This window comes from Heterodontus francisci, chromosome 28 (assembly GCF_036365525.1).
Source record: "Heterodontus francisci isolate sHetFra1 chromosome 28, sHetFra1.hap1, whole genome shotgun sequence".
In the NCBI taxonomy this organism is placed as follows: domain Eukaryota; kingdom Metazoa; phylum Chordata; class Chondrichthyes; order Heterodontiformes; family Heterodontidae; genus Heterodontus; species Heterodontus francisci.
The window spans coordinates 5,234,188-5,258,669 of NC_090398.1; the positions used below are offsets into that span (position 1 = coordinate 5,234,188).

The 24,482-nt window shown below is 47.0% G+C and overlaps 2 protein-coding genes across 4 annotated transcripts in view; both read left to right on the forward strand.

Moving 5' to 3' along the window:
• Positions 1-6,014, forward strand: part of LOC137385197 (aldehyde dehydrogenase family 3 member B1-like) — a 195,388-nt gene extending 189,374 nt beyond the window's left edge. Inside the window, exons 11-13 of the mRNA XM_068060185.1 lie at positions 1,887-1,999; positions 2,048-2,154; positions 5,931-6,014. Coding sequence (XP_067916286.1) covers positions 1,887-1,999; positions 2,048-2,154; positions 5,931-6,014 — 304 coding nt within the window. The remainder of the gene's footprint in view (positions 1-1,886; positions 2,000-2,047; positions 2,155-5,930) is intronic.
• Positions 1-24,482, forward strand: part of LOC137385083 (equilibrative nucleobase transporter 1-like) — a 223,516-nt gene that overhangs the window by 2,531 nt on the left and 196,503 nt on the right. For 2 of the 3 annotated variants that reach the window (XM_068059828.1, XM_068059827.1), the window contains exon 2: positions 18,195-18,441. In XM_068059828.1, coding sequence (XP_067915929.1) covers positions 18,252-18,441 — 190 coding nt within the window. In that variant the 5' untranslated portion in view covers positions 18,195-18,251. Of the gene's footprint in view, positions 1-15,726; positions 15,817-18,194; positions 18,442-24,482 lie in introns of those variants that run through there. The other variant, XM_068059829.1, reaches the window with a different exon arrangement.

Consider the following 24,482-nt stretch of genomic DNA (forward strand, 5'->3'; position numbering starts at 1 on the left):
CTATCTCTGTAACCTCCTCCAGTCCCTACACCCCTCCCCATCTCTGTAACCTCCTCCAGCCTCTACACCCCTCCCTATCTCTGTAACCTCCTCCAGGCCCTACACCCCTCCCTATCTCTGTAACCTCCAGCCCCCAGAATCCTCCCTATCTCTGTAACCTCCTCCAGCCCCTACACCCCTCCCAATCTCTGTAACCTCCTACACCCCTCCCCATCTCTGTAACCTCCTCCAGCCCCTACACACCTCCCGATCTCTGTAACCTCCTCCAGCCCCTACACCCCTCCCCATCTCGGTAACCTCCTGCAGCCCCTACACTCCTCCCTATCTCTGTAACCTCCTCCAGCCCCTACACCACTCCCTATCTCTGTAACCTCCTCCAGCCCCTACACCACTCCCTATCTCTGTAACCTCCTCCAGCCCCTACACCCCTCCCCATCTCAGTAACCTCCTGCAGCCCCTACACTCCTCCCCATCTCTGTAACCTCCTCCAGCCCCTACACCCCTCCCCCTCCTGTAATTTCCTCCAGCCCCTACACCCCTCACTATCTCTGTGCACGACACCATCCAGGACAAAGCAGGATCAAAGGGGGGACTGCAGACCCAGTAAAAACACATAGAATAAAAGCCTGGTTTGGAGGGCGTGAGTTATAAAGAGAGATTGGATAGGCTGGGTCTGTTTTCCCTGGAGCGAAGGAGGCTGAGAGGGGACATGATAGAGGTATATAAAATTATGAGAGGCATAGATAGGGTAGATAGCCAGAGTCTGTTTCCCATGGTAGGGGTGACTAAAACTAGAGGACATAGATTTAAGGTGAGAGGGAGGAGGTTTAAAGGGGATCAAAGGGGTAAATTTTTCACACAAAGAATAGTGGGTATCTGGAATGAGCTGCCTGAGGAGGTGGTGGAGGCAGGAACAGTAGCGACATTTAAGAGGCATCTGGACAGGTACTTGAATGAGCAAAGCATAGAGGGATATGGAATTAATGCAGGCAGGTGGGATTAGTATAGATAGGCATTATGGTCGGCATGGACGCGGTGGGCCGAAGGGCCTGTTTCTATGCTGTACGACTCTGACTCTATAAAAACACATATAATAAAAACACATAATAACTTAGTTGAAACAAAGGGGCTAGTCACACAACAATGAACAGTGTGTTAAAGCATAGTGGGGCTGGGTAGAAAGGGGCCACAGCACACAGATGGCCGAGGAATTGTGGACATTGTAGAAAAGACTTATTGAAGGTCATCGACACTGTCCTTGCACATAGCAGATCTCGGGAGTTGCCATGGACACCAGATATGATTAGACTCATATTAGACAATGGGAAACTGTAAAGAAATGAAAAAGTGCAAACCAGGTTCTCACTGAGCCAAATAAGGAATTATCATTATGTCATTATACCAGACCCCTATGAGTAAGTAAGAGGGGAGGGTCTTGAAAACAAGATTTATCTCCTGACTGAAAGTAGGGAAGGTACGAGAACCCCGGGGAAGAACACCTGAGAAGATACCCTGAGCCAAGGGCTCAGAGAACAGAGGAGCAGCCGCAAGTCGGAGACTGATCATCTCGTGTCTTGATGGGTAGTATACTGTACAAGTCGTGAGAACTTGTACTTTGATGATTTAGTGTGTGAATAAAATATTGATATACTTTTCACCAATCGGATTCTTTAAGAGTAAGTGCGTGTTAGGCACAATAGTTTTGCTATCAGTTTGTTTCTCCCCTAAAGAGGCTACGAGTGATTCCAGAATGTTCCACTGTCTGGGAAATTGTTTCTGAATCTTCACCCGATTGTTCAGGGTAGTTTATTCGAGTTGTTTTGAAGTTCGAGCATCAAAGTCTGGATTTGAAATCGAGGTGTTTGATTGCTTTATTGGTGAGGAAGGACTGTAGGGTCATCGGGCATCGGCTTATTTAAGTACCGGTGTTCCGACCCAGACACAAGACAAGACCCAGGCTTCAATCCCGGCCTACTGCTGATGTGGCCAATCACAGCTGGTATGTGGTACTTGTAAGATTTTTGTGCGTGTAGTTTTTGACCCACAGGGTACAAACTCGGACTTCTTAATCAAGCTCGAGAGTTTATTAAGGACAGCAATGTGAGAAACGTAGCCCACTTGATAATAATTTACACCAAGTCAAACTCTGAAGAAGTAAGTTTATTTAACGGTCTTGCAAGATCGGGTGTCCAACAAGCAGGCACACCGATCAACATATTCAGTTCATGTTTATACAGTACAAATCCATTTGTCCACGCCTTTATTTTACATTATTGGTTATAACATATTATGACACTAACCTATCCTATGGTTGCTACAGTCTCCTCCTCTGTTTACTTCTCTCCCTACTCTAACTTTCTAGCCCCTAACTCTTGTTTTTGTTTTACCTTATTTGGCTCTCCAATTATGTGTTTTAACTTGCAGCTGTCAGCCTTTATCTTAGTGGGGCAGTTTCTTATTCACTACATCCGTTGTTCTAACTCTTGCTGTTTCTCTGTTATCTGCCTAAGCACAATTTTTAAGTGATGTACTGTCCCAAGGTCTCCACTTACAGACCCTTATCAATTCTTTGTCAGTGATGTACTGTCTTAAGGTCTCCACATACCCTTATCAGTTCTCTTTGTCAGTGATGTACTGTCTTAAGGTCTCCACATACCCTTATCAGTTCTCTTTGTCAGTGATGTACTGTCTTAAGGTCTCCACATACCCTTATCAATTCTCTTTGTCAGTGATGTACTGTCTTAAGGTCTCCACTGACATATCCTTATCAGTTCTCTTTTTCAGTGATTTCATTATGTTGTGCACAAATGACTTCTTGGTAACTTTCCACAAGCTGTAGAAACAACATTACAGTATTTCTTATTCTCACAATTCCCCCTTTTCTTTTACTTAATCCTTGTTGTTTTCTACATACTGCGGAGGTTTCTCATATGTCCTCTCAAATCCTCTGAGCATTATTTCAGCCGCCTTTTCAATGTCTGTATTTCCGTTGATACTATCCACTTTGTCATTACCTAACAGGTACATACTCTCTTCCTGGCCTCTTTGTATTGACATCTGCTTCGTCAAAGCTGTCTCAATCAATCGCTGTGTCAGCCCTCTTACACAAGGAATAATACAACACCCGATGGCTATTAGTATTCCGACAACCATGATCAGGGAGGTAAAAACCGAGATTATCATGCCTTTCCATTTTCCAAACCAGGATTCAAGCCACCCTGTCAGGGAAGTGTCTGCTCCTGAATTTTCAGCCATCTCTTCTGCTGAAGTTGTTAACCCTTGCAGTGCTCGGGTGATTGAACCATCGGGTGCTGTGTTATTTGGGATAAATGTGCAACATTTCCCTCCTAACATTATACACACACCTCCTTTTTCTGCTAAGATCATATCTAGAGCCAGTCGATTTTCCCAAGCCATTCTACTAGTGGCATCTAATTGTTCAGCTATACCTTTTACCGCATCTCTAGTATAATTTATAAATCTTTGTTGGTTGTAATAAAGATAATTTATCCAATCTACATTTTTGTTAATAATGACCCACCAAAACAAAGACTCGAAACCGGCGGTTATTTGGTTTCGGGCCTTGAATTCATCAGGTACCCCTCTTGGGACCCCTATGGAATCCAAGTACACCTGGTCGTCAAAAGAGTTCGCTATCGCTTCCCTTTTACCCCTTTCCCTCGTTATTATCTTTTGTTTCTCAAATGCCAAGGTGAATGGTATTGCCAATTGAACAATTGCGCACGTCCCCTTCCACTGGGAGGGTAAGGTCTGTCTCAGGATTTTTCCTCCGCAATACCACCATAAATCCGCTCTGGGAACATTCAATGATGATTAGTTCCCTCCCCTGACTCTTCCAGTTACGTCCTCAGTCTCTATGCATGACTTCAACTCTCCCATATTTCTGGTTAGCTCCGCACCGTGTCGACGTACGCATGATGTGTGATTCACACTGGTGGCTAAAAATGAAGGGGGAGTCCTTGAATCCTTTTTCTCTAGGGGAGGGAACATTATTGACAAGGATATGCAAGTTTGAATACCCCAAGCCGTCTTATCCTGATATAGGGCTAACATGCATTCCATGCCCTTTCGGTCACGCTCCCACCCCAGCGGGAAAGGTACTACTTGAGCTATCGGTCTACCAGATGCACAAGCATAGCAATTGTTTTTGTTCAAACTTTTTAAAGTATATTTTATCCATTCTACCCAGGCATTTGTGTCCCCGTAACCGGTTTCTATCTCAATTGTCTTTCTCAAGTCTTTTACCTCTATTATTTTTACTATGTTAGGATCATTATGAGAGGTCCCTTTTAGTTTGTTAGATGGTTTACCAGTCTTATCTATTGTTACCTGAAAACAACATTTTAATTCACCTTTCTTTTTCCCTTCTCTAACTGTTACTCCAAACACCTTGTTGTCTAATTGGAAGTGGGTACTTTTGATTTGTCGTTCTTCTGTTATTGAGCCATTCGGATGGCGTTGGATGGATATTCCACCAGTCGTTTCTGTCCACTCGGTTCTTTTTATTGTCAAATATATAGGGTTGCATTCCTTATCTGGACAATCTGGGCCTAGTTTTATGGGGCTCTGGTGAATGGATATAATCGGTGGGAGTGGGTCTCCTGTTCGTAGTCCATTCCCATAATAATGGAGGGATTCCACATAATAATTTCTTTGGTGATATATGCCCCCACATGGGATTAGGAAACATAAGTCTACTTCTATCACCTGAGGGTCCTGGCTCTTGGGGATTTCAATTTGGGTAACCCATGGAATCTGTGTACCATTGTCCCCGTCAGTTCCGTCCCACATTGTTATTTTGCCCATTACTGGGATAACTAATGCTACATACAAAAACATCCAACCCATTTTAATCTGGTTCTGTTTTCCTGGCTGCTTTCGAAAAGAGAGAGAGAAAAAGCACACAATATTACAGACAGTATTCCCGCGCTCGCGCCGCTATATAAAAAAAAAGTTCGTTACTCAAAGTCTTTTTAGCTTTATTTTCAATGGTTCTTCGGTTAATTCGGTTGTCCAAGTTCCTTCCTCGGCCGGGGGTTGTACCGGCCCCTTGATTCTTGTGTAGTGGGTCCAACCTCTTTCTGCTGTTCTTATGGCTGTTTCAGTGGTTAGGAGAGTCTGGTATGGTCCCTCCCAGTTCGGTTGTAGTTTCGTCTCTTTCCACGATTTCACCAGAACCCAATCTCCTGGTTGGATCTTGTGTACTGCAAATTCGAGAGGTGGGGTCTGTGCTAACAGGCCTTGCTTCCTGAGGAATGACAATGAGGAAGACAACACCAGTATATAGTTCTTTAGAAACGAATCTTTAGTTTCTAAGGTTGGCATCTTGCCCCTGGTTCCCATATAGGGTAATCCGAATAGCATTTCATAGGGTGACAGTCCCACATCTTTTCTAGGGGCTGTCCGAATTCTGAGTATCGCTATAGGTAAACATTTTGTCCAGGGTAACCTTGTTTCAAGTACCAGTTTGGACAGGTGTTTCTTTAAAGTCTGATTCATTCTTTCCACCCGCCCTGAAGAGGGAGGGTGCCAAGGGGTATGGAAGTCCCATTGGATTCCCAATCCCCTAACTATTTCTTGTAATAGCTTCGAGGTAAAATGACTTCCTTGGTCCGAATCTATGTTTTCTACAATTCTGTATCGGGGAATTATTTGTTCCAATATTACTTTAGACGCTCCTCCGGATGTAGCTGCAGTCATGGGATAAGCTTCCACCCACCCTGTCAAATGGTCTACTAAAACTAGAATGTATTTTAGTTTCCCTACGGGGGTTAATTCGGTAAAATCTACCTGTATACTTTGGAATGGTCTCAGACTCGGTTGTCTCCCTCCCAACACTCTTTTTCTCAAAGACTGTTTGTTTATCTTTTTGCAAATTAAACATCCTTCGCAAACCTGTTTGGCAATAGTATAAATCCCTTTACATCCATATTTTCTTAAAACCAAATCGCACATTGCTTGGGTTCCCCAATGACTTCCTTGGTGTAGATTAGTCATTATTTCCCTCATGATGGGTTTATTCACTACTTCCCTACCATCAGGTAGGATCCATTTCCCGCTAGGTATCTCGTGGACCCCCCCACTTCACTAATTCCTCTTTCTGAGCTTCTGTAAAAATAGGGTTTACTGAGGGTCCGATTAAAGCTGGGGTTAGGATGTTTATTGGTATTGGCTGAGGGTTCAAAGCTGCTTCCTTTGCTATTTCATCTGCCAATCGGTTCCCTTTTGCTTCAAATGTTTCATTTTTCTGGTGCCCGTTTATATGGACCACTGCAATTTCTTTTGGCAATAATAAGTTACTCAAGACTTGTTCTACCAGCTCCTCATGGGCCAATTCTTTTCCTCTACTGTTTATCAGACCCCTTTCCTGCCAGATTTTTCCAAACGTATGTACCACTCCAAACGCATATTTGGAATCAGTATATATCGTTCCTTCTCTCCTTTCCAGATTTTTAAGAGCCTGATTTAGAGCATATAGTTCACAAGTTTGGGCAGACCAGGTATTGGGCAATCTGTCTGCTTCAATTACACTATTTTCTTTCCCGTCGATTATAGCGTACCCATTATGTTTCTTTCCGTGTATTACTCGGGAGGATCCGTCTATGAACAAACGATATCCTGTATGAAGGGGAATGTCTCTCAAGTCCTCTCTAACCTTTGTCTGGTATTCTATAATATCTAAACATTGATGCTCAATGTCTTGGCATCCCCCTTCTTCTCTCCATAAGAAGGTGGCTGGATTTAGACAGGAGTCTGTTACAATTGTCAAGTCATCTTTTTCCAACAGGATTGCCTCATATTTTAGGATCCTTGAGTCGGTCAGCCAACGTCCCGCTTTCTGACTCAATATCGTTACAGTATTTCTTATTCTCACAGCAAGAACATACAAGCAATACTTAACCAACAGCTGGATCTCGGGACTCTTCGGTCCTTTGCCTTCTGAGCTGCTGTGACACCATCATCTTTCTTGAGGTGTTCCATTGAAAGTCGGTTGGTTTCTTGAATTGGTGAGCCCCGAGTTGTCCCAGCACCTGTCAGTTATGGTCCCCTCTGAGGGTTCCTTCCTGTTAGGTTATCGTCCACCTTAACCCTTTGATTGGTCAGGTTTAACCTCACCTTCTGTACATTGTCTCTTTGTCATTAGTTTACAGATTATCAGATAATCTGTAATATCAGATCTGTAATAAACAGATTACAGCACATATGACCGTACCCTCTACACATTGTCACATCTTGATAGCCCAGTCATTGTCACACAATGGGGAATGTTTGCTGTCAATTCAAGTCTTAAATGGTCTCTGAATATCTTTATTTGCATTATCGTCCTTCGTGAGGCCTACCATGTCTATCCCTTATTGTGACTGAATCTGTCTGAGGTTGAAATCAGGTCTCAGAGTAATGCTATTTCTGGTATGGTTGTGAAAATAATTACTGTCTTCTACTTTCTCCCCACTCCAGTATACCAATATACACTTCACATTTAACAGCAGGAATCGAAACACAAATAACTTTTTTTATTCATTCACGGGATGTGGGCATCGCTGGCCAGGCCAGCATTTATTGCCCATCCCTAATTGCCCTTGAGAAGGTGGTGGTGAACTGCCTTCTTGAACCGCTGCAGTCCATGTGGTGCAGGTACACCCACAGTGCTGTTAGGAAGGGAGTTCCAGGATTTTGACCCTGCGACAGTGAAGGAACGGCGATATAGTTCCAAGTCAGGATGGTGTGTGACTTGGAGGGGAACTTGCAGGTGGTGGTGTTCTCATGTATTAGCTGCCCTTGTCCTTCTAGTTGGTAGAGGTCGCGGGTTTGGAAGGTGCTGTCTAAGGAGCCTTGGTGCATTGCTGCAGTGCATCTTGTAGATGGTACACACTGCTGTCACTGTGCGTCAGTGGTGCAGGGAGTGAATGTTTGTAGATGGGGTGCCAATCAAGTGGGCTGCTTTGTTCTGGATGGTGTCGAGCTTCTTGAGTGTTGTTGGAGCTGCACCCATCCAGGCAAGTGGAGAGTATTCCATCACACTCCTGACTTGTGCCTTGTAGATGGTGGACAGGCTTTGGGGAGTCAGGAGGTGAGTTACTCGCCTCAGGATTCCTAGCCTCTGACCTGCTCTTGTAGCCACGGTATTTATATGGCTACTCCAGTTCAGTTTCTGGTCAATGGTAACCCCTAGGATGTTGATAGTGGGGGATTCAGCGATGGTAATGCCATTGAATGTCAAGGGGAGAAGGTTAGGTTCTCTCTTGTTGGAGATGGTCATTGTCTGGCGTGAATGTTACTTGCCACTTATCAGCCCAAGCCTGGATATTGTCCAGGTCTTGCTGTTTGTGGACACGGTCTGCTTCAGTATCTGAGGAGACATGAGTGGTAATGAACAGTGCAATCATCAGCGAACATCCCCACTTCAGACCATGTAGGATTAGTATAAATGGGTGGTGAATGGTCGGCCTGGGCTGAAGGGCCTGTTTCGGTGTTACATCTCTCTATGACTCTCCTTCTCCCATCTTCTCCTTTTCCCCTTCCCTCCTCCTCGCTCTTTCTCCCAACGAAACTGCAATCTCGGCTTCAGGATACTTACAGGCCCACTGCTTTGCTCAGAATGCATTTCTTGTCACATCACTGAATATTATTACATCATACCGGAACTATTATTGTTGATAACTTTCTCATTCTCTCAACATTTATTCCTTTATCTTCTTTCAGCACTACATACTTGCATATCAGGTTTTATAGAAGTGGTCAACAAGTTGGAATTTAATGAGCTAGAGTTTTTCTCAAGTTTTACCAAGTATTGACAGCACAGAAACTGTCCATTCGGCCCACCCACTCTGTGCTAGCCTTTCTGTTCCACAGGAGCCTCCACCCACTCCTTCACTTCACCTCCGTCAACTGATCTTTCTATTCCTTTCTCCCTCATGGACTTATCGCAGTGTCATAAAAAGATAGAATGAGGTTTTTTTATTCATTCATGGGATGTAGGCGTCACTGGCCAGGCCAGCATTTATTGTCCATCCCTAATTGCCCTTGAGAAGGTGGTGGTGAGCTGCCTTCTTGAACTGCTGCAGTCCATTTGGGGTAGGTACACCCACAGTGCTGTTAGGAAGGAAGTTCCAGGATTTTGACCCAGCGACAGTGAAGGAACGGTGATATAGTTCCAAGCCAGGATGGTGTGTGACTTGGAGGGGAACTTGCAGGTGGTGGTGTTCCCATGTATTTGCTGCCCTTGTCCTTCTAGTTGGTAGAGGTCGCAGGTTTGGAAGGTGCTAAGGAGCCTTGGTGCATTGCTGTAGTGCATCTTGTAGATGGTACACACTGCTGCCACTGTGCGTCGGTGATGGAGGGAGTGAATGTTTGTAGATGGGGTGCCAATCAAGCGGGCTGCTTTGTCCTGGATGGTGTCGAGCTTCTTGAGTGTTGTTGGAGCTGCACCCATCCAGGCAAGTGGAGAGTATTCCATCACACTCCTGACTTGTGCCTTGTAGATGGTGGACAGGCTTTGGGGAGTCAGGAGGTGAGTTACTCGCCTCAGGATTCCTAGCCTCTGACCTGCTCTTGTAGCCACGGTATTTTTATGGCTACTCCAGTTCAGTTTCTGGTCAATGGTAACCCCTAGGATGTTGATAGTGGGGGATTCAGCGATGGTAATGCCATTGAATGTCAAGGGGAGATGGTCATTGCCTGGCACTTGTGTGGCGCAAATGTTACTTGCCACTTATCAGCCCAAGCCTGGATATTGTCCAGGTCTTGCTGCATTTCTACACGGACTGCTTCAGTAACTGAGGAGTCACGAATGGTGCTGAACATTGTGCAATCATCAGCGAACATCCCCACTTCTGACCTTATGATTGAAGGAAGGTCATTGATGAAGCAGCTGAAGATGGTTGGGCCTAGGACACTACCCTGAGGTACTCCTGCAGTGATGTCCTGGAGCTCAGATGATTGACCTCCAACAACCACAACCATCTTCCTTTGTGCTAGGTATGACTCCAACCAGCGGAGGATTTCCCCCCTGATTCCCATTGACCTCAGTTTTGCTAGGGCTCCTTGATGCCATACTGGGTCAAAAGCTGCCTTGATGTCAAGGGCAGTGACTCTCACCTCACCTCTTGAGTTCAGCTCTTCTGTCCATGTTTGAACCAAGGCTGTAATGAGTTCAGGAGCTGAGTGGCCCTGGCGGAACCCAAACTGAGCATCACTGAGCAGGGTATTGCTAAGCAAGTGCCGCTTGATGGCACTGTTGATGACATCTTCCATCACTTTACTGATGATTGAGAGTAGGCTGATGGGGCGGTAATTGGCCGGGTTGGATTTGTCCTGCTTTTTGTGTACAGGACATACCTGGGCAATTTTCCACATTGCAGGGTTGTAGCTGTACTGGAACAGCTTGACTAGGGGCGCGGCAAGTTCTGGAGCACAGGTCTTCAGTACCGTTACCTGAATATTGTCAGGCCCCATAGCTTTTGCAGTATCCAGTGCCTTCAGTCATTTCTTGATATCACGTGGAGTGAATCGAATTGGCTGAAGTTTGGCATCTGTGATGCTGGGGACTTCAGGAGGAGGCCGAAATGGATCATCAACTCGGCACTTCTGGCTGAAGATTGTTGCAAATGCTTCAGCCTTATCTTTTGCACTGATGTGCTGGGCTCCCCCATCATTGAGGATGGGGATATTTGGGGAGCCACCTCCTCCAGTTAGTTGTTTAATTATCCACCACCATTCATGGCTGGATGTGGCAGGGCTGCAGAGCTTAGATCTGATCCGTTGGTTATGGGATCGCTTAGCTCTGTCTATTGCATGCTGCTTACACAGTTTGGCATGCAAGTAGTCCTGGGTTGTAGCTTCACCAGGTTGACACCTCAATTTGAGGTATGCCTGGTGCTGCTCCTGGCATGCCCTCCTGCACTCTTCATTGAACCAGGGTTGGTCTCCTGGTTTGATGGTAATGGTAGAGTGGGGGATATGCCGGGCCATGAGGTTACAGATTGTGATTGAGTAAAATTCTGCTGCTGCTGATGGTCCACAGCGCCTCATGGATGCCCAGTTTTGTATTGCTAGATCTATTCGAAATCTATCCCATTTAACATGGTGGGAGTGCCACACAACACGATGGACGGTATCCTCAATGTGAAGGCGGGACTTCGTCTCCACAAGGACTGTGCGGTGGTCACTCCTACCAATACAGTCATGGACAGAAGTATCTGCAGCAAGCAGATTGGTGAGGATGAGGTCAAGTATGTTTTTCCCTCTTGTTGGTTCCCCCACCAACTGCCGCAGACCCAGTCTAGCAGCTATGTCCTTTAGGACTCGGCCAGCTCGGTCAGTAGTGGTGCTATCGAGCCACTCTTGGTGATGGACATTGAAGTCTCCCACCCAGAGTACATTTTGTGCCCTTGCCACCCTCAGTGCTTCCTCCAAGTGCTGTTCAACATGGAGGAGTACTGAGTCATCAGCTGAGGGAGGGCGGTATGTGGTAATCAGTAGGAGGTTACCTTGTCCATGTTTGACCTGATGCTATGAGACCTCATGGGGTCCGGAGTCGATGTTGAGGACTCCCAGGGCAACTCCCTCCCTACTGTATACCACTGTGCCACCACCTCTGCTGGGTCTGTCCTGCCGGTGGGACAGGACATACCCGGGGATGGTGATGGCAGTGTCTGGGACATTGTCTGTTAGGTATGATTCCGTGAGTATGACTATGTCAGGCTGTTGCTTGACTAGTCTGTGGGGCAGCTCTCCCAACTTTGGCACAAGCCCCCAGATGTTAGTAAGGAGGACGTTGCAGGGTCGACAGGGCTGGCTTTGCCGTTGTCGTTTCCTGTGCCTAGGTCGATGCTGGGTGGTCCGTCCGGTTTCATTCCTTTTTATTGACTTTGTAGCGGTTAGATACAACTGAGTGGCTTGCTGGGCCATTTCAGAGGGCATGTAAGAGTTAACCACATTACTGTGGGTCTGGAGTCACATGTAGTCCAGACCAGGTAAGGACAGCAGATTTCCTTCCCTCAAGGACATTAGTGAACCAGATGTGTTTTTACAACAATCGACAATGATTTCATGGCCATCATTAGACTAGCTTTTTAATTCCAGATTTATTAATTAAATTCAAATTTCACCTTCTGCTATGGTGGGATTTGAACTCATGTCTCCAGGGAAATACCCTGGGTCTCTGGGTTATTCGTCCAGTGATAATACCACTACTCCACCACCTCCCCTAACACAAAAGGAGGCCCATCATGCCTGTGCCAGCTGTCTGCATCTCAGCCAGTCCCACTCCCCAGCTTTTCCCCATCGCTCGACTTTTTTTTTTATCCTCTTTCAGGTGTTCATAAAATTCCTTTTGAAAGCCCCAACTGAATCTACCTCCACTGCACTCAGGCAGTTCTTTCCAGGTTCAAAAACACATGCTGTGTGGAAAGAGTTTTTCCTCTAACCTGACTCACTGTCAAAACTGAGAGGTTACACTTATCAGGAGAGATCCAACAGTCTGAGACTCTTTATCTAGAAAAGAGAAGGCTGAGGGGGGTGGGGTGCGGTGACACGATCAAGGTCTTTAAGATTATGGAAGGGTTTCGATCGGGTAGACAGAGAGAAGATGTTTCCACTTGTGGGGGGAGACCAGAACTAGGGGCCATCAACATAAGACAGTCACTAATAAATCCAATGGGGAATTCCGGAGAAACTCCTTTCCCCAGAGAATGGAGAGAATGTGGAACTCGCTATCACAGGGAGTGGTTGAGGTGAATAGTTTCGATGTTGTTACAACCAAATGCGACAGGTATCTCGGGGTCTGTTAATATCTTCACCTGTCTTATTGTAACTGGGTTTAATTTTAAACACACTGTGCTTTGAGCTCCCCCTTGGTGAATCCTTGTTCACCGCTTTCCAATTATAAGGCAAAGAAATGAGCACAAACAGGCTTTCTGTGGTTTAAAGAAGAAAGATAAAATTTATTAAACCTTAAACTTAAACTCTGAAACAGTTAACAGCTGCGGAAAAACGACTCGCCCATGCTCGCTTGCACATGTGATATACACATGTAAATAGGGACAGAAAAGATAAGTAGAACAGTTTGAGGCAATATTGTGTTGCTGTTTCTCGAACTCACTATGGTCCTTGATTGAAGATTTGGTCTTGCGTTTTGTTGGGGCCTAGTACTTTTCGTAAACCTTGTTCATGCAGGAGATTTTTCTCTCTCTGAGTTTACCTGTCTTCACAAGATTCAGTTCTGTGAGAAAGAGATGAAGGCAGGCAGACAGGAGAGGAGATGTTCCCAGTCTATGAGTGCATGGCGTTCTCAGTTCAAAGTCTGTTTTTCCAGCTTAAAACTTTCTGAGTTGGCCAGCAGTGGTCACGTGACCGACTGGTTTGAACAGGTCTCTTTCTGTGTATTGGGGGGCAGGGACTGGATCCCTTTGTTTCCACATTGTCTGCTACAATGCAAATGTCTTCCCAGTCAGGAAGGTGCAATTTTAAAGTTTTAATGTTCATGTGGTGAAATAATGTGAGCCTCAGTATTGGCAGGTGGGAGGGGTTACCTGACAATGTATTTAAGGGGGAAGCTGGATAAAGACAGGAGGGAGAAAGGAATAGAAGGATATGGTGATGGGGGAGATGGAGAAGGTGGGTGGGTGGAGGCTTGTGTGGAACATAAACACCAGCATGGACTCGATGGGCTGAATGACCTGTTTCTGTGCTGTAAATACTGTGTAACTTTGTGAAACTTTGTAGTAATAGATTTCTCTGAAGAGGTCTGCTTCGGTGTCCTCAGTGTGGCAGGTTGAAGACTGCTGCTGCTGAATAGTCTCCCCATGTTATCTAATTTCTCCCACATGGGATTGGGGGTAGTGTATTGCAGTGGATAGAAAATTGGTCAGCGGACAGGAAACAAAGAGTAGGGATAAATGGGTCTTTTTGGGAATGGCAGGCAGTGACTAGTGGGGTACCGCAGGGATCGGTGCTAGGACCCCAGCTATTCACAATATATATTAATGATTTAGATGAGGGAACGAAATGTAATCTCTCCAAATTTGCAGATGAGACAAAACTGGGTGGGAGGGTGAGTTGTGAGGAGGCTTCAGGGTGATTTGGACAAGTTGAGTGAGTGGGCTAATACATGGCAGATGCAGTATAATGTGGATAAATGTGAGGTTATCCACTTTGGGAGCAAAAACAGGAAGGCAGATTATAATCCGAACGGCTGTAAACTGAGAGAGGGGAATATGCAGCGAGACCTGGGTGTTCTCGTACACCAGTCGCTGAAGGTAAACATGCAGGTGCAACAGGCGGTAAAAAAGGCAAATAGTATGTTGGCCTTCATAGCGAGATGATTCGAGTACAGGAGCAGGGATATCTTGCTACAATTATACAGGGCCTTGGTGAGACCACACCTGGAATATTGTGTGCAGTTTTGGTCTCCTTATCTGAGCAAGGATGTTCTTGCTATAGAGGGAGTGCAGTGAAGGTTTACCAGACTGATTCCTGGGATGGTGGGACTGACGTATGAGGAGAGATTGAGTTGGTTAGGATTATATTCGCTGGAGTTCAGAAGAGTGAGGGGGGATCTCATAGAAACCTTTAAAATTCTAACAGGACTTGACAGGGTAGATGCAGGAAGGATGTTCCCGATGGTGGGGGAGTCCAGAACCAGGGGTTCAAAGTCTAAGAATATGGGGTAAACCTTTCAGGACTGAGATGAGGAGAAATTTCTTCACCCAGAGAGTGGTGAGCCTGTGGAATTCACTACCACAGAAAGCAGTTGAGGCCAAAACATTGTATGTTTTCAAGAAGGAGTTAGATATAGCTCTTGGGTCTAAAGAGATCAAAGGATATGGGGGGAAAGCAGGAACAGGTTACTGAGTTGGATGATCAGCCATGATCATAATGAATGGCGGAGCAGGCTCAAAGGGCCGAATGGCCTACTCCTGCTCCTATTTTCTATGTTTCTATGTCTTACAGTAATGCTGAGTTGTAAAATTGACCCATGAAAAACACCCCTCCAGATGCGAGAGGCTATGTTTATGAACATGCATTTCAAGAGGTTTATAAAACACTTTATTGCTGTAATTTGGGGCCAGTTCTTTTGTGCATGACCTGACTCTTTAACAACCATGTCGGCACTTAGTTCGAAAATAATTTGCCAGCATTTATTGCCCATCCCTAATTGCCCTTGAGAAGATGGTGGTGAGCTGCCTTCTTGAACCGCTGCAGTCCATGTGGGTTAGGTACATCCACAGTGCTGTTAGGAAGGGAGTTCCAGGATTTTGACCCAGCGACAGTGAAGGAACGGTGATATAGTTCCAAGTCAGGATGGTGTGTGACTTGGAGGGGAACTTGCAGGTGGTGGTGTTCCCATGCATCTGTTGCCCTTGTCCTTCTAGTTGGTAGAGGTCATGGGTTTGGAAAGTGCTGTCGAAGGAACCTTGGTGTGTTGCTGCAGTGCATCTTGTAGATGGTACACACTGCTGTCACTGTGCGTCGGTTGTGAAGGGAGTGAATGTTGAAGGTGTGGTGCTGATCAAGTGGGCTGCTTTGTCCTTCAGACCAAGTCTGGATATTGTCCAGGTCTTGCTGCATTTCTACATGGACTGCTTCAGTATCTGAGGAGTCACGAATGGTGCTGAACATTGTGCAATCATCAGTGAACATCCCCACTTCTGACCTTATGATTGAAGGAAGGTCATTGATGAAGCAGCTGAAGATGGTTGGGCCTAGGACACTACCCTGAGGAACTCCTGCAGTGATGTCCTGGAGCTCAGATGATTGACCTCCAACAACCACAACCATCTTCCTTTGTGCTAGGTATGACTCCAGCCAGCGGAGGGTTTTCCCCCTGATTCCCATTGACTCCAGTTTTGGTTGGGCTTCTTGATGCCATACTCGGTCAAATTCTACTTTATGTCAAGGGCTATCACTATGACCTCACCTCTTGTGTTCAGCTCTCTTCTGCATGTTAATGCTGCAATAAGTTCAGGAGCTGAGAGGTCCTGGCGGAACCCAAACTCAGTGTCTGTGAGCAGGTTATGACTGAGCAATTGCCGTTTGATAGCACTGTCAACGATACCTTCCATCACTTTACTGATGATCGAGAGAGGACTGATAGAGTGGTAATTGGCTGGGTGGTGTTTTTCCTGCCTTTTGTGGATGGGACTTGCCTGGGCAATTTTTGACATTGCCAGGTAGATAAACCAAGTGTCAATTTGCCCATCTGCCCTCTCAGGTGCAGGTGGGATCTGTGATCCCACAGCAGGCAGGAGTTCATCCAGTCTCCTGTGCACAATGTTTAACCATCAAACAACATTACTCAATGAAACCTCATTATCTTGTAGCTGTGTGTGGGATCTTGCTCTGCGTAGTTTGGGTGTTTCTCTTTGACTGCCATTCTCGTTGTCTCCTTCTCTCTTGGTGTCTTTCTCTTTTTCTCTCCTTCACTTTAAACAGCACATCAATATCCATCTCTTGGCCAAGTGCCTGAACTGGCTTTAAATGTTGCAATGATGTTGAGATAGAATGAACTGAACAAGAAAAGGTACATTCTTTTCCGATCACTGGAAATCACCTGATGTTCCCAACAGCTTCCTGTTCCACAACTATCGAGCACTCGAGAGAGGCAGTAGTGAGAGAAACCAGCACCGTCGGAGGGTCAGTACTGAGGGAGTACCGCACTGTCGGAGGGTCAGTACTGAGGGAGTACCGCACTGTCGGAGGGTCAGTACTGAGGGAGTGCCGCACTGTCGGAGGGTCAGTACTGAGTGAGTGCCGCACTGTCGGAGGGTCAGTACTGAGTGAGTGCCGCACTGTCAGAGGGTCAGTACTGAGTGAGTACCGCACTGTCGGAGGGTCAGTACTGAGGGAGTGCAGCACTGTCGGAGGGTCAGTACTGAGTGAGTGCCGCACTGTCGGAGGGTCAGTACTGAGTGAGTGCCGCACTGTCGGAGGGTCAGTACTGAGGGAGTGCAGCACTGTCGGAGGGTCAGTACTGAGTGAGTGCTGCACTGTCGGAGGGTCAGTACTGAGTGAGTGCCGCACTGTCGGAGGGTCAGTACTGAGTGAGTACCGCACTGTCGGAGGGTCAGTACTGAGGGAGTGCAGCACTGTCGGAGGGTCAGTACTGAGTGAGTACCGCACTGTCGGAGGGTCAGTACTGATGGAGTGCTGCACTGTCGGAGGGTCAGTACTGATGGAGTGCTGCACTGTCGGAGGGTCAGTACTGAGTGAGTGCCGCACTGTCGGAGGGTCAGTACTGAGTGAGTGCCGCACTGTCGGAGGGGCAATACTGAGGGAGTGCTGCACTGTCAGAGGGTCAGTACTGAGGGAGTGCCGCACTGTCGGAGGGTCAGTACTGAGGGAGTGCTGCACTGTCGGAGGGTCAGTACTGAGGGAGTGCCGCACTGTCGGAGGGTCAGTACTGAGTGAGTGCCGCACTGTCGGAGGGTCAGTACTGAGGGAGTGCTGCACTGTCGGAGGGTCAGTACTGAGGGAGTGCCGCACTGTCGGAGGGTCAGTACTGAGGGAGTGCAGCACTGTCGGAGTGTCAGTACTGAGGGAGTGCAGCACTGTCGGAGTGTCAGTACTGAGGGAGTGCAGCACTGTCGGAGGGTCAGTACTGAGGGAGTGCAGCACTGTCGGAGGGTCAGTACTGAGTGAGTACCGCACTGTCGGAGGGTCAGTACTGATGGAGTGCCGCACTGTCGGAGTGTCAGTACTGAGGGAGTGCAGCACTGTCGGAGGGTCAGTACTGAGTGAGTACCGCACTGTCGGAGGGTCAGTACTGATGGAGTGCTGCACTGTCGGAGGGTCAGTACTGATGGAGTGCTGCACTGTCGGAGGGTCAGTACTGAGTGAGTGCCGCACTGTCGGAGGGTCAGTACTGAGTGAGTGCCGCACTGTCGGAGGGTCAGTACGGAGGGAGTGCCGCACTGTCAGAGGGTCAGTACTGAGGGAGTGCCGCACTGTCAGAGGGTCAGTACTGAGTGAGTACCGCACTGTCGGAGGGTCAGTACTGAGGGAGTGCAGTTTATCTCAGTACTGTTTGTGGGATCTTGCTGAGCACTACTCTGCTGCCTCTTTCCCAGAGCAGTGATCACTCTTCCAGACCATTTCATTAACTGTGAACCACACTGGGATGTCCTGAGGTGATGATCGGGGCTGTGTTTATGGGATTTCTTTCTTTCTTTCAGACGCAGGGACAACACACTCCCAGTATATCGAAGGGAATATTCCAAGAGTGGGGACTGATGGGACTGCTGAGCAAGAGGGTGAAGCGGCATTTGACCTTTGCCGCTGGGATTTTTGAGTGTTTTGGCTTCGCGGGTGTGATATACGGCTGGGCTTCGCTCGTCTTTGTGCTGAAGACTGAGGAATATTTTTCCGACCTCTGTGTCCCACTGGACAACACTAGCGACACCGGAGTGAGGAATGATACCGGTAAGTGTCCATGGATAGAATGAGTGAAAGAAAGAGGAGGAAAGCAGAGAGAATGTAGAGAGAGTGAGAGATGGGATGTAGGGGAGGGGAAAGAGAAGGGGAGGGGTGTGATTGAGAGAAGGAGAAAGGGTGAGTGAGAGAGAGAGAGAGTTGGCAAGAAAGTGAGCAATGGAACATGGAAGCATATGTGTGGATAGGGTGAGAGAGAGGCATAGAGGGGAAAGGTTCCAGTAAATGTTGAGGGAGAGATTGAGAGAAGTGGGGGAGGGGGAGAGGAGGGGAGGGGGAGAGAGAGATAGGAATAAAACAAGTCCAGGGAAAGAGTGAGTGAGAGAGTGCAAAAGAGATAGTGGAGTTGCAGCAGAAAGTCTGCAAGAGAGAGAGAAAGAGAAGGGCAGAGAGATAGAGAGAGAGAGAGGCATTGCAGCAGTAAATGTGCAGGGGCGGAGAGAGAGAGAGAAAAGTTGCATCAGTTAGTGTGCAAGGGAGAGAGAGATGGAGAGAGAGAGAGACAGACAGAGAGAGAGAGAGAAAAGTTGCATCAGTTAGTGTGCAATGGAGAGAGAGAGACAGACAGAGAGAGAGAGAGAAAAGTTGCATCAGTTAGTGTGCAAGGGAGAGAGAGATGGAGAGAGAGAGAGAGAGAAAAGTTGCATCAGTTAGTGTGCAAGGGAGAGAGATGGAGAGAGAGAGAGACAGAGAGAGAGAGAGAAAAGTTGCATCAGTTAGTGTGCAAGGGAGAGAGAGATGGAGAGAGAGAGAGACAGACAGAGAGAGAGAGAGAAAAGTTGCATCAGTTAGTGTGCAAGGGAGAGAGAGAGAGAGAGAAAAGTTGCATCAGTTAGTGTGCAAGGGAGAGAGAGAGAGAGAGAAAAGTTGCATCAGTTAGTGTGCAAGGGAGAGAGAGAGACCCAGAGAGAGAGAGAAAAGTTGCATCAGTTAGTGTGCAAGGGAGAGAGAGATGGAGAGAGAGAGACAGACAGAGAGAGAGAGAGAGAGAAAAGTTGCATCAGTTAGTGTGCAAGGGAGAGAGAGAGAGAGACAGACAGAGAGAGAGAGAGAGAGAAAAGTTGCATCAGTTAGTGTGCAAGGGAGAGAGAGAGAAAAGTTGCATCAGTTAGTGTGCAAGGGAGAGAGAGAGAAAAGTTGCATCAGTTAGTGTGCAAGGGAGAGAGAGAGAAAAGTTGCATCAGTTAGTGTGCAAGGGAGAGACAGAGACCCAGAGAGAGAGAGAGAGAGAGAAACGTTGCATCAGTTAGTGTGCAAGGGAGCGAGAGAGAGAGAGAGACAGGGAGAGAGAGAGAGAGACAGGGAGAGAGAGAGAGAGACAGGAGTTATAGCTGGAACTGTGCAGAGCAGTGAGAGCCCCAGAGAGAGGGACTGACATGTAGAGAGAGGGAGAGTGGGTGAGAGAGGGAGAGAGATAGGAATTGCAACAGGAAGTGTGCAGGAGAGAGAAAGAAAGAGAGATAAGGACAGGGGCAGAGACTTTCAGAGAGAGACAGATGCAGATAGTGAGAGACAGAGAATGAATGGAGAGAGAAAGAGAGTGAGGAATGGCAGAGGTAAGTGTGCAGGCGAGAGATTGAGAGATTGTTCTTGCTATAGAGGGAGTGCAGCGAAGGTTTACCAGACTGAGTCCTGGGATGACAGGACTGACGTATGAGGAGAGATTGAGTTGGTTAGGATTATATTCGCTGGAGTTCAGAAGAGTGAGGGGGGGGGGATATCATAGAATCCTATAAAATTCTAACAGGATTTGACAGGGTAGATGCAGGAAGGATGTTCCCGATGGTGGGGGAGTCCAGAACCAGGGGTCGTAGTCTAAGGATACGGGGTAAACCTTTCAGGACTGAGATGAGGAGAAATTTCTTCACCCAGAGAGTGGTGAGCCTGTGGAATTCACTACCACAGAAAGCAGTTGAGGCCAAAACATTGTATGTTTTCAAGAAGGAGTTAGATATAGCTCTTGGGTCTAAAGAGATCAAAGGGTAGGGGAGAGGAGGGGGAACAGGTTACTGAGTTGGATGATCAGCCATGATCATAATGAATGGCGGAGCAGGCTCAAAGGGCCGAATGGCCTATTCCTGCTCCTATTTTCTATGTTTCTATAGAGTGGGAAACCGAGAAAGAGAGAGGGAGAGAGCAAAGCACCAGTAACTGTGTGCAGGGAGAGACTGACAGAGACAGAGATGGATAGATAGAAAGAAAGAAAGACGGACATGGGAGGAGGCCACTCGGCCCCTCGAGTGTGCTCTGCCATTCAACAAGATCATGGCTGATCTGATTGTAACCTCAACTCCACATTTCCACCTACGCTCGATAACCTTTCACCCCTTTGCTTATCATGAATCTATCGACCTCTGCCTTAAAAATATTCGAAGACTCTGCTTCCATTGCCTTTTGAGGAAGAGAATTCCAAAGACTCACCACCCTCTGATAGAAAACATTTCTCATCATCTCTCTCTTAAATGGGTGACCCCTTATTTTTAAACAGTGACCCCTAGTTTGAGATTCTCCCACCAGGGGAAACATCCTTTCCACATCCACCCTGTCAAGACCCCTCAGGATCTTATATGTTTCAATCAAGTCGCCTCTTACTCTTCGAAATTCCAGTGGATACAAGCCTAGCCTGTCCAATCTTTCCTCGTAAGACAGCCCGCCCATTCCAGGTATTAGTCTAGTAAACCTTCTCTGTACTGTCTCCAACACATTTACATCCTTCCTTAAATACAGAGACCAGTACTGTACACAGTACTCCAGATGTGGTCTCACCAATGCCCTGTATAACTGACATCCTTCCATCAATGAAAGATGACGGACATGCAGAAAACAATCCATTTCAGTCAGGTGTCTTCTCTTGGTGTTGATGGTTGTGAAGACAATCCTTGAGAGGCAGCTTCTGCCACAAGTGCTGGAGGTGAAACTGCCAAGTGACGCTCTGAGTTGCTGTTTTTGATGTTGGTGCCTGTTGCCAAGCTGCTGCAGCAACTGGTTCTCGTGGTCGTGCATGTCAGTCCACAGGATGTGTCGCCATTTCCCTCTTTTGCCAGCTAGTGACTCCCAGGTATGATAGTTGACATTTAGGACCGTCCTCTCATGCTTGCAAGCATCCTTGAAGCAGGGCTTTGGGTTCCCCACTGGTGGTCTGGCCCCAGCCACCTCACCATACAGAAGCTCCTTGGGTATGTGACCGTCTTCCATCCTGTGGATGTGTCTGATCCACTGAAGTGACCTCTGTTTGATTAGTGCCAACACACTTGGGAGTTTTGCCTCAGAGAGGACTGTCACATTTGTGATTTTTGTCCTGTCAGGATGTACCCAGAATCTCTTCCAGACTGCAAAGATGGAAATTACTGAGTTTCTTTTCCTGGTGGCTGTAAGTCGCCCATGTTTCACAGCCAGACAGCAAGGTGCTGAGAACACAGGCTTTATAAACCATCAGCTTGGTCTGAAGAGTCAGCTTGGTGTTATCCCATTTGCTTTCACAAGTCAGCCAAAGGTGGTAGCTGCTTTCTCTGTGTGTATCGAGCTTTGCATCAAGGGACAGATTGTCTGTCACCGTGGACCCAAGGTAGCAGAATTTGCGAATCACTTTCAGTGGGATGTTATTTAGTGTGATCAGGGTCAGAGATGCAACACCTTTTCCCATGACCATGGTTTTCCTGATGTTTATCGGCAAGTTACAGGCATGGGAGAGACCGTCCATCAGTCTTTGTAGCTGAGTTTCTGTATGAGTGAGTCGCACAGCATCATCAGTGTCAAGGAGTTCTCTGATCAGGACATCATGTGTTTTTGTCTTTGCTTTCAGCCTGGATAGATTGTAGAGCTTGCTATATAACCTAGTGTGCAAGTAGATTCCTTCCATATCTGCAGGGAAGGCGAAGGGCAGGAGCAGGGAGAAGATACCAAACAGAGTGGGGGCTCGGACACAACCCTACTTCACTCCATCCTTCATTCTGAAACTGTGGGAAGTGAAGCCATCAAACTGTACAGTGCAGTGCATGTTATCATGGAAGGAAATGAGAGTGAGGAGCTTCAGTGGATAGCCAATCGTTCCCAAAATGTTGTTGAGCCCTGCTCTGCTGACAGTGTCAAATGTATTGGTGAGAACTACAAAAGTAAGGTAAAGGGATATACCCTGTTCTGACACTTCTCTTGTAGATGGCGTATGGGGAAGATCCTATCGACAGTAGATCTGCCAGCCCTTTCATTGTACTACCCTTTCAGGTACACCTGGTCTGCAGGTAAATGAAATCTTTGAAGTATCACCCTAGCAAAGGCCTTCCCTGTGACACGAAGGAGTGAGATGCCCCTGTAGTTGTTGCAATCTCCTCCATCACCTTTGTTTTTGTATAGTGATGACTTCGGCATCATGCATCTGCTGTGGAACAGAGCCTACCTTCCAGCAGAGAGGGAGAGGTACGCTGGTGTCCAGTGGAAAGACACAAGCCTATACGTCTGGTATCTCTATGGCTGCAGGAGTTGCCTGATGGTGCAAACTTGAGGGAAACACTAGCTGCCGAATGGGACTCCACCCCAGATTTAGTTGTGTTTACTTCCTGAGCCATTAGCTCTTGATGTTGTTGTTAATGTTGAAGGCAGCAACCGGCAGGGACCAGAATCGTCACACAATTCGGGGTAATCACGTCCTGCAGATGTGCGAAGGGAGCAGCTACAGGTCCCTGCTTCCCACCCCCAAGCTGCCACCTCCATATCCCGAACCCTCCAACTACCACACCCTCAGGTGTTCAGGCTGAGATGACTGCAGTTTTCTTCGGAATGAACTCAGTGCAAGCAAGTGACGTTTGGTCCAGAAATAGGCTGAGGCTGAAAACCAGTTTATAACCAGTTTATAACCAGTTTATAACCAGTTTATAACCAGTTTATAACCAGTTTATAACCAGTTATAACCAGTTATACAGGTTGTACGGTGGTGGAGTCAGAAACTGTCAACTCATTGAAAAGGTATATGGACCATGCACCTGAATTGCTGTAACCTGTAAGGCTACAGACCTGGGGCTAGAAGGTTGGATTAGAATAGGCAGCTAGTTCTTTCAGCCAGTGCAGACACGATGGACTGAATGGGCTCTTTCTGTGCCATAACGTTTCTATAGTTCCATGCACATCAATATCATGCATCTGCACTGGATTACATTGGAGACTCGGATTCCATCGATAATCTGCTGCCTTTTTTTTTGGTATAACCAGTGGCCAGTCACAGACTCAGCAGGAGATTGAAATCTCTCAATCACATCAGCAGTGGGGGAAGGGCAGAAAACGGATCAAAGTTACATTAAATGTTACAACACAACAGCAATTCAGAGGCAAAGCTGGGCCTTACGTTACACTCAGTACAGCCCAGAGCAAAAGCATCCTCTTGATGTTGAGAGAAGTCCATAAACTTGAAGCTAATTTCCAAAGAAGATTGACAGCTTGATTTTTCTCGATCTTTACCAAAGCTTGCAGATCAGAAAACCCCCCAAAAAAAAGGCAGCAGGTTACAGACGGAAGCCGAGTCTTACATTTTTCCAAAGTAGTCCAGCGCAGATGCATGATATTGATGTGCATGGAACTATAGAACCGTAGAAACGTTATGGCACAGAAGGAGCCCATTCAGTCCATCGTGTCTGCACTGGCTGAAAGAACTAGCTACCTATTCTAATCCCTGACCCCCCTGGAACGCCACTGGAAGCTGCTTTCCATTCGCAAAAAAAATCCGTCAACTTTTTAAAATTTGTTCGTGGGATGTGGGCGTCGCTGGCCAGGCCAGCATTTATTGCCCATCCCTAATTGCCCTTGAGAAGGTGGTGATGAGCTGCCTTCTTGAACCACTGCAGTCCATGTGGGGTAGGTACACCCACAGTGCTGTTAGGAAGGGAGTTCCAGGATTTTGACCCAGTGACAGTGAAGGAACGGTGATATAGTTCCAAGTCAGGATGGTGTGTGACTTGGAGGGGAACTTGCAGGTGGCGATGTTCCCATGTATCTGCTGCCCTTGTCCTTCTAGTTGGTAGAGGTCGTGGGTTTGGAAGGTGCTG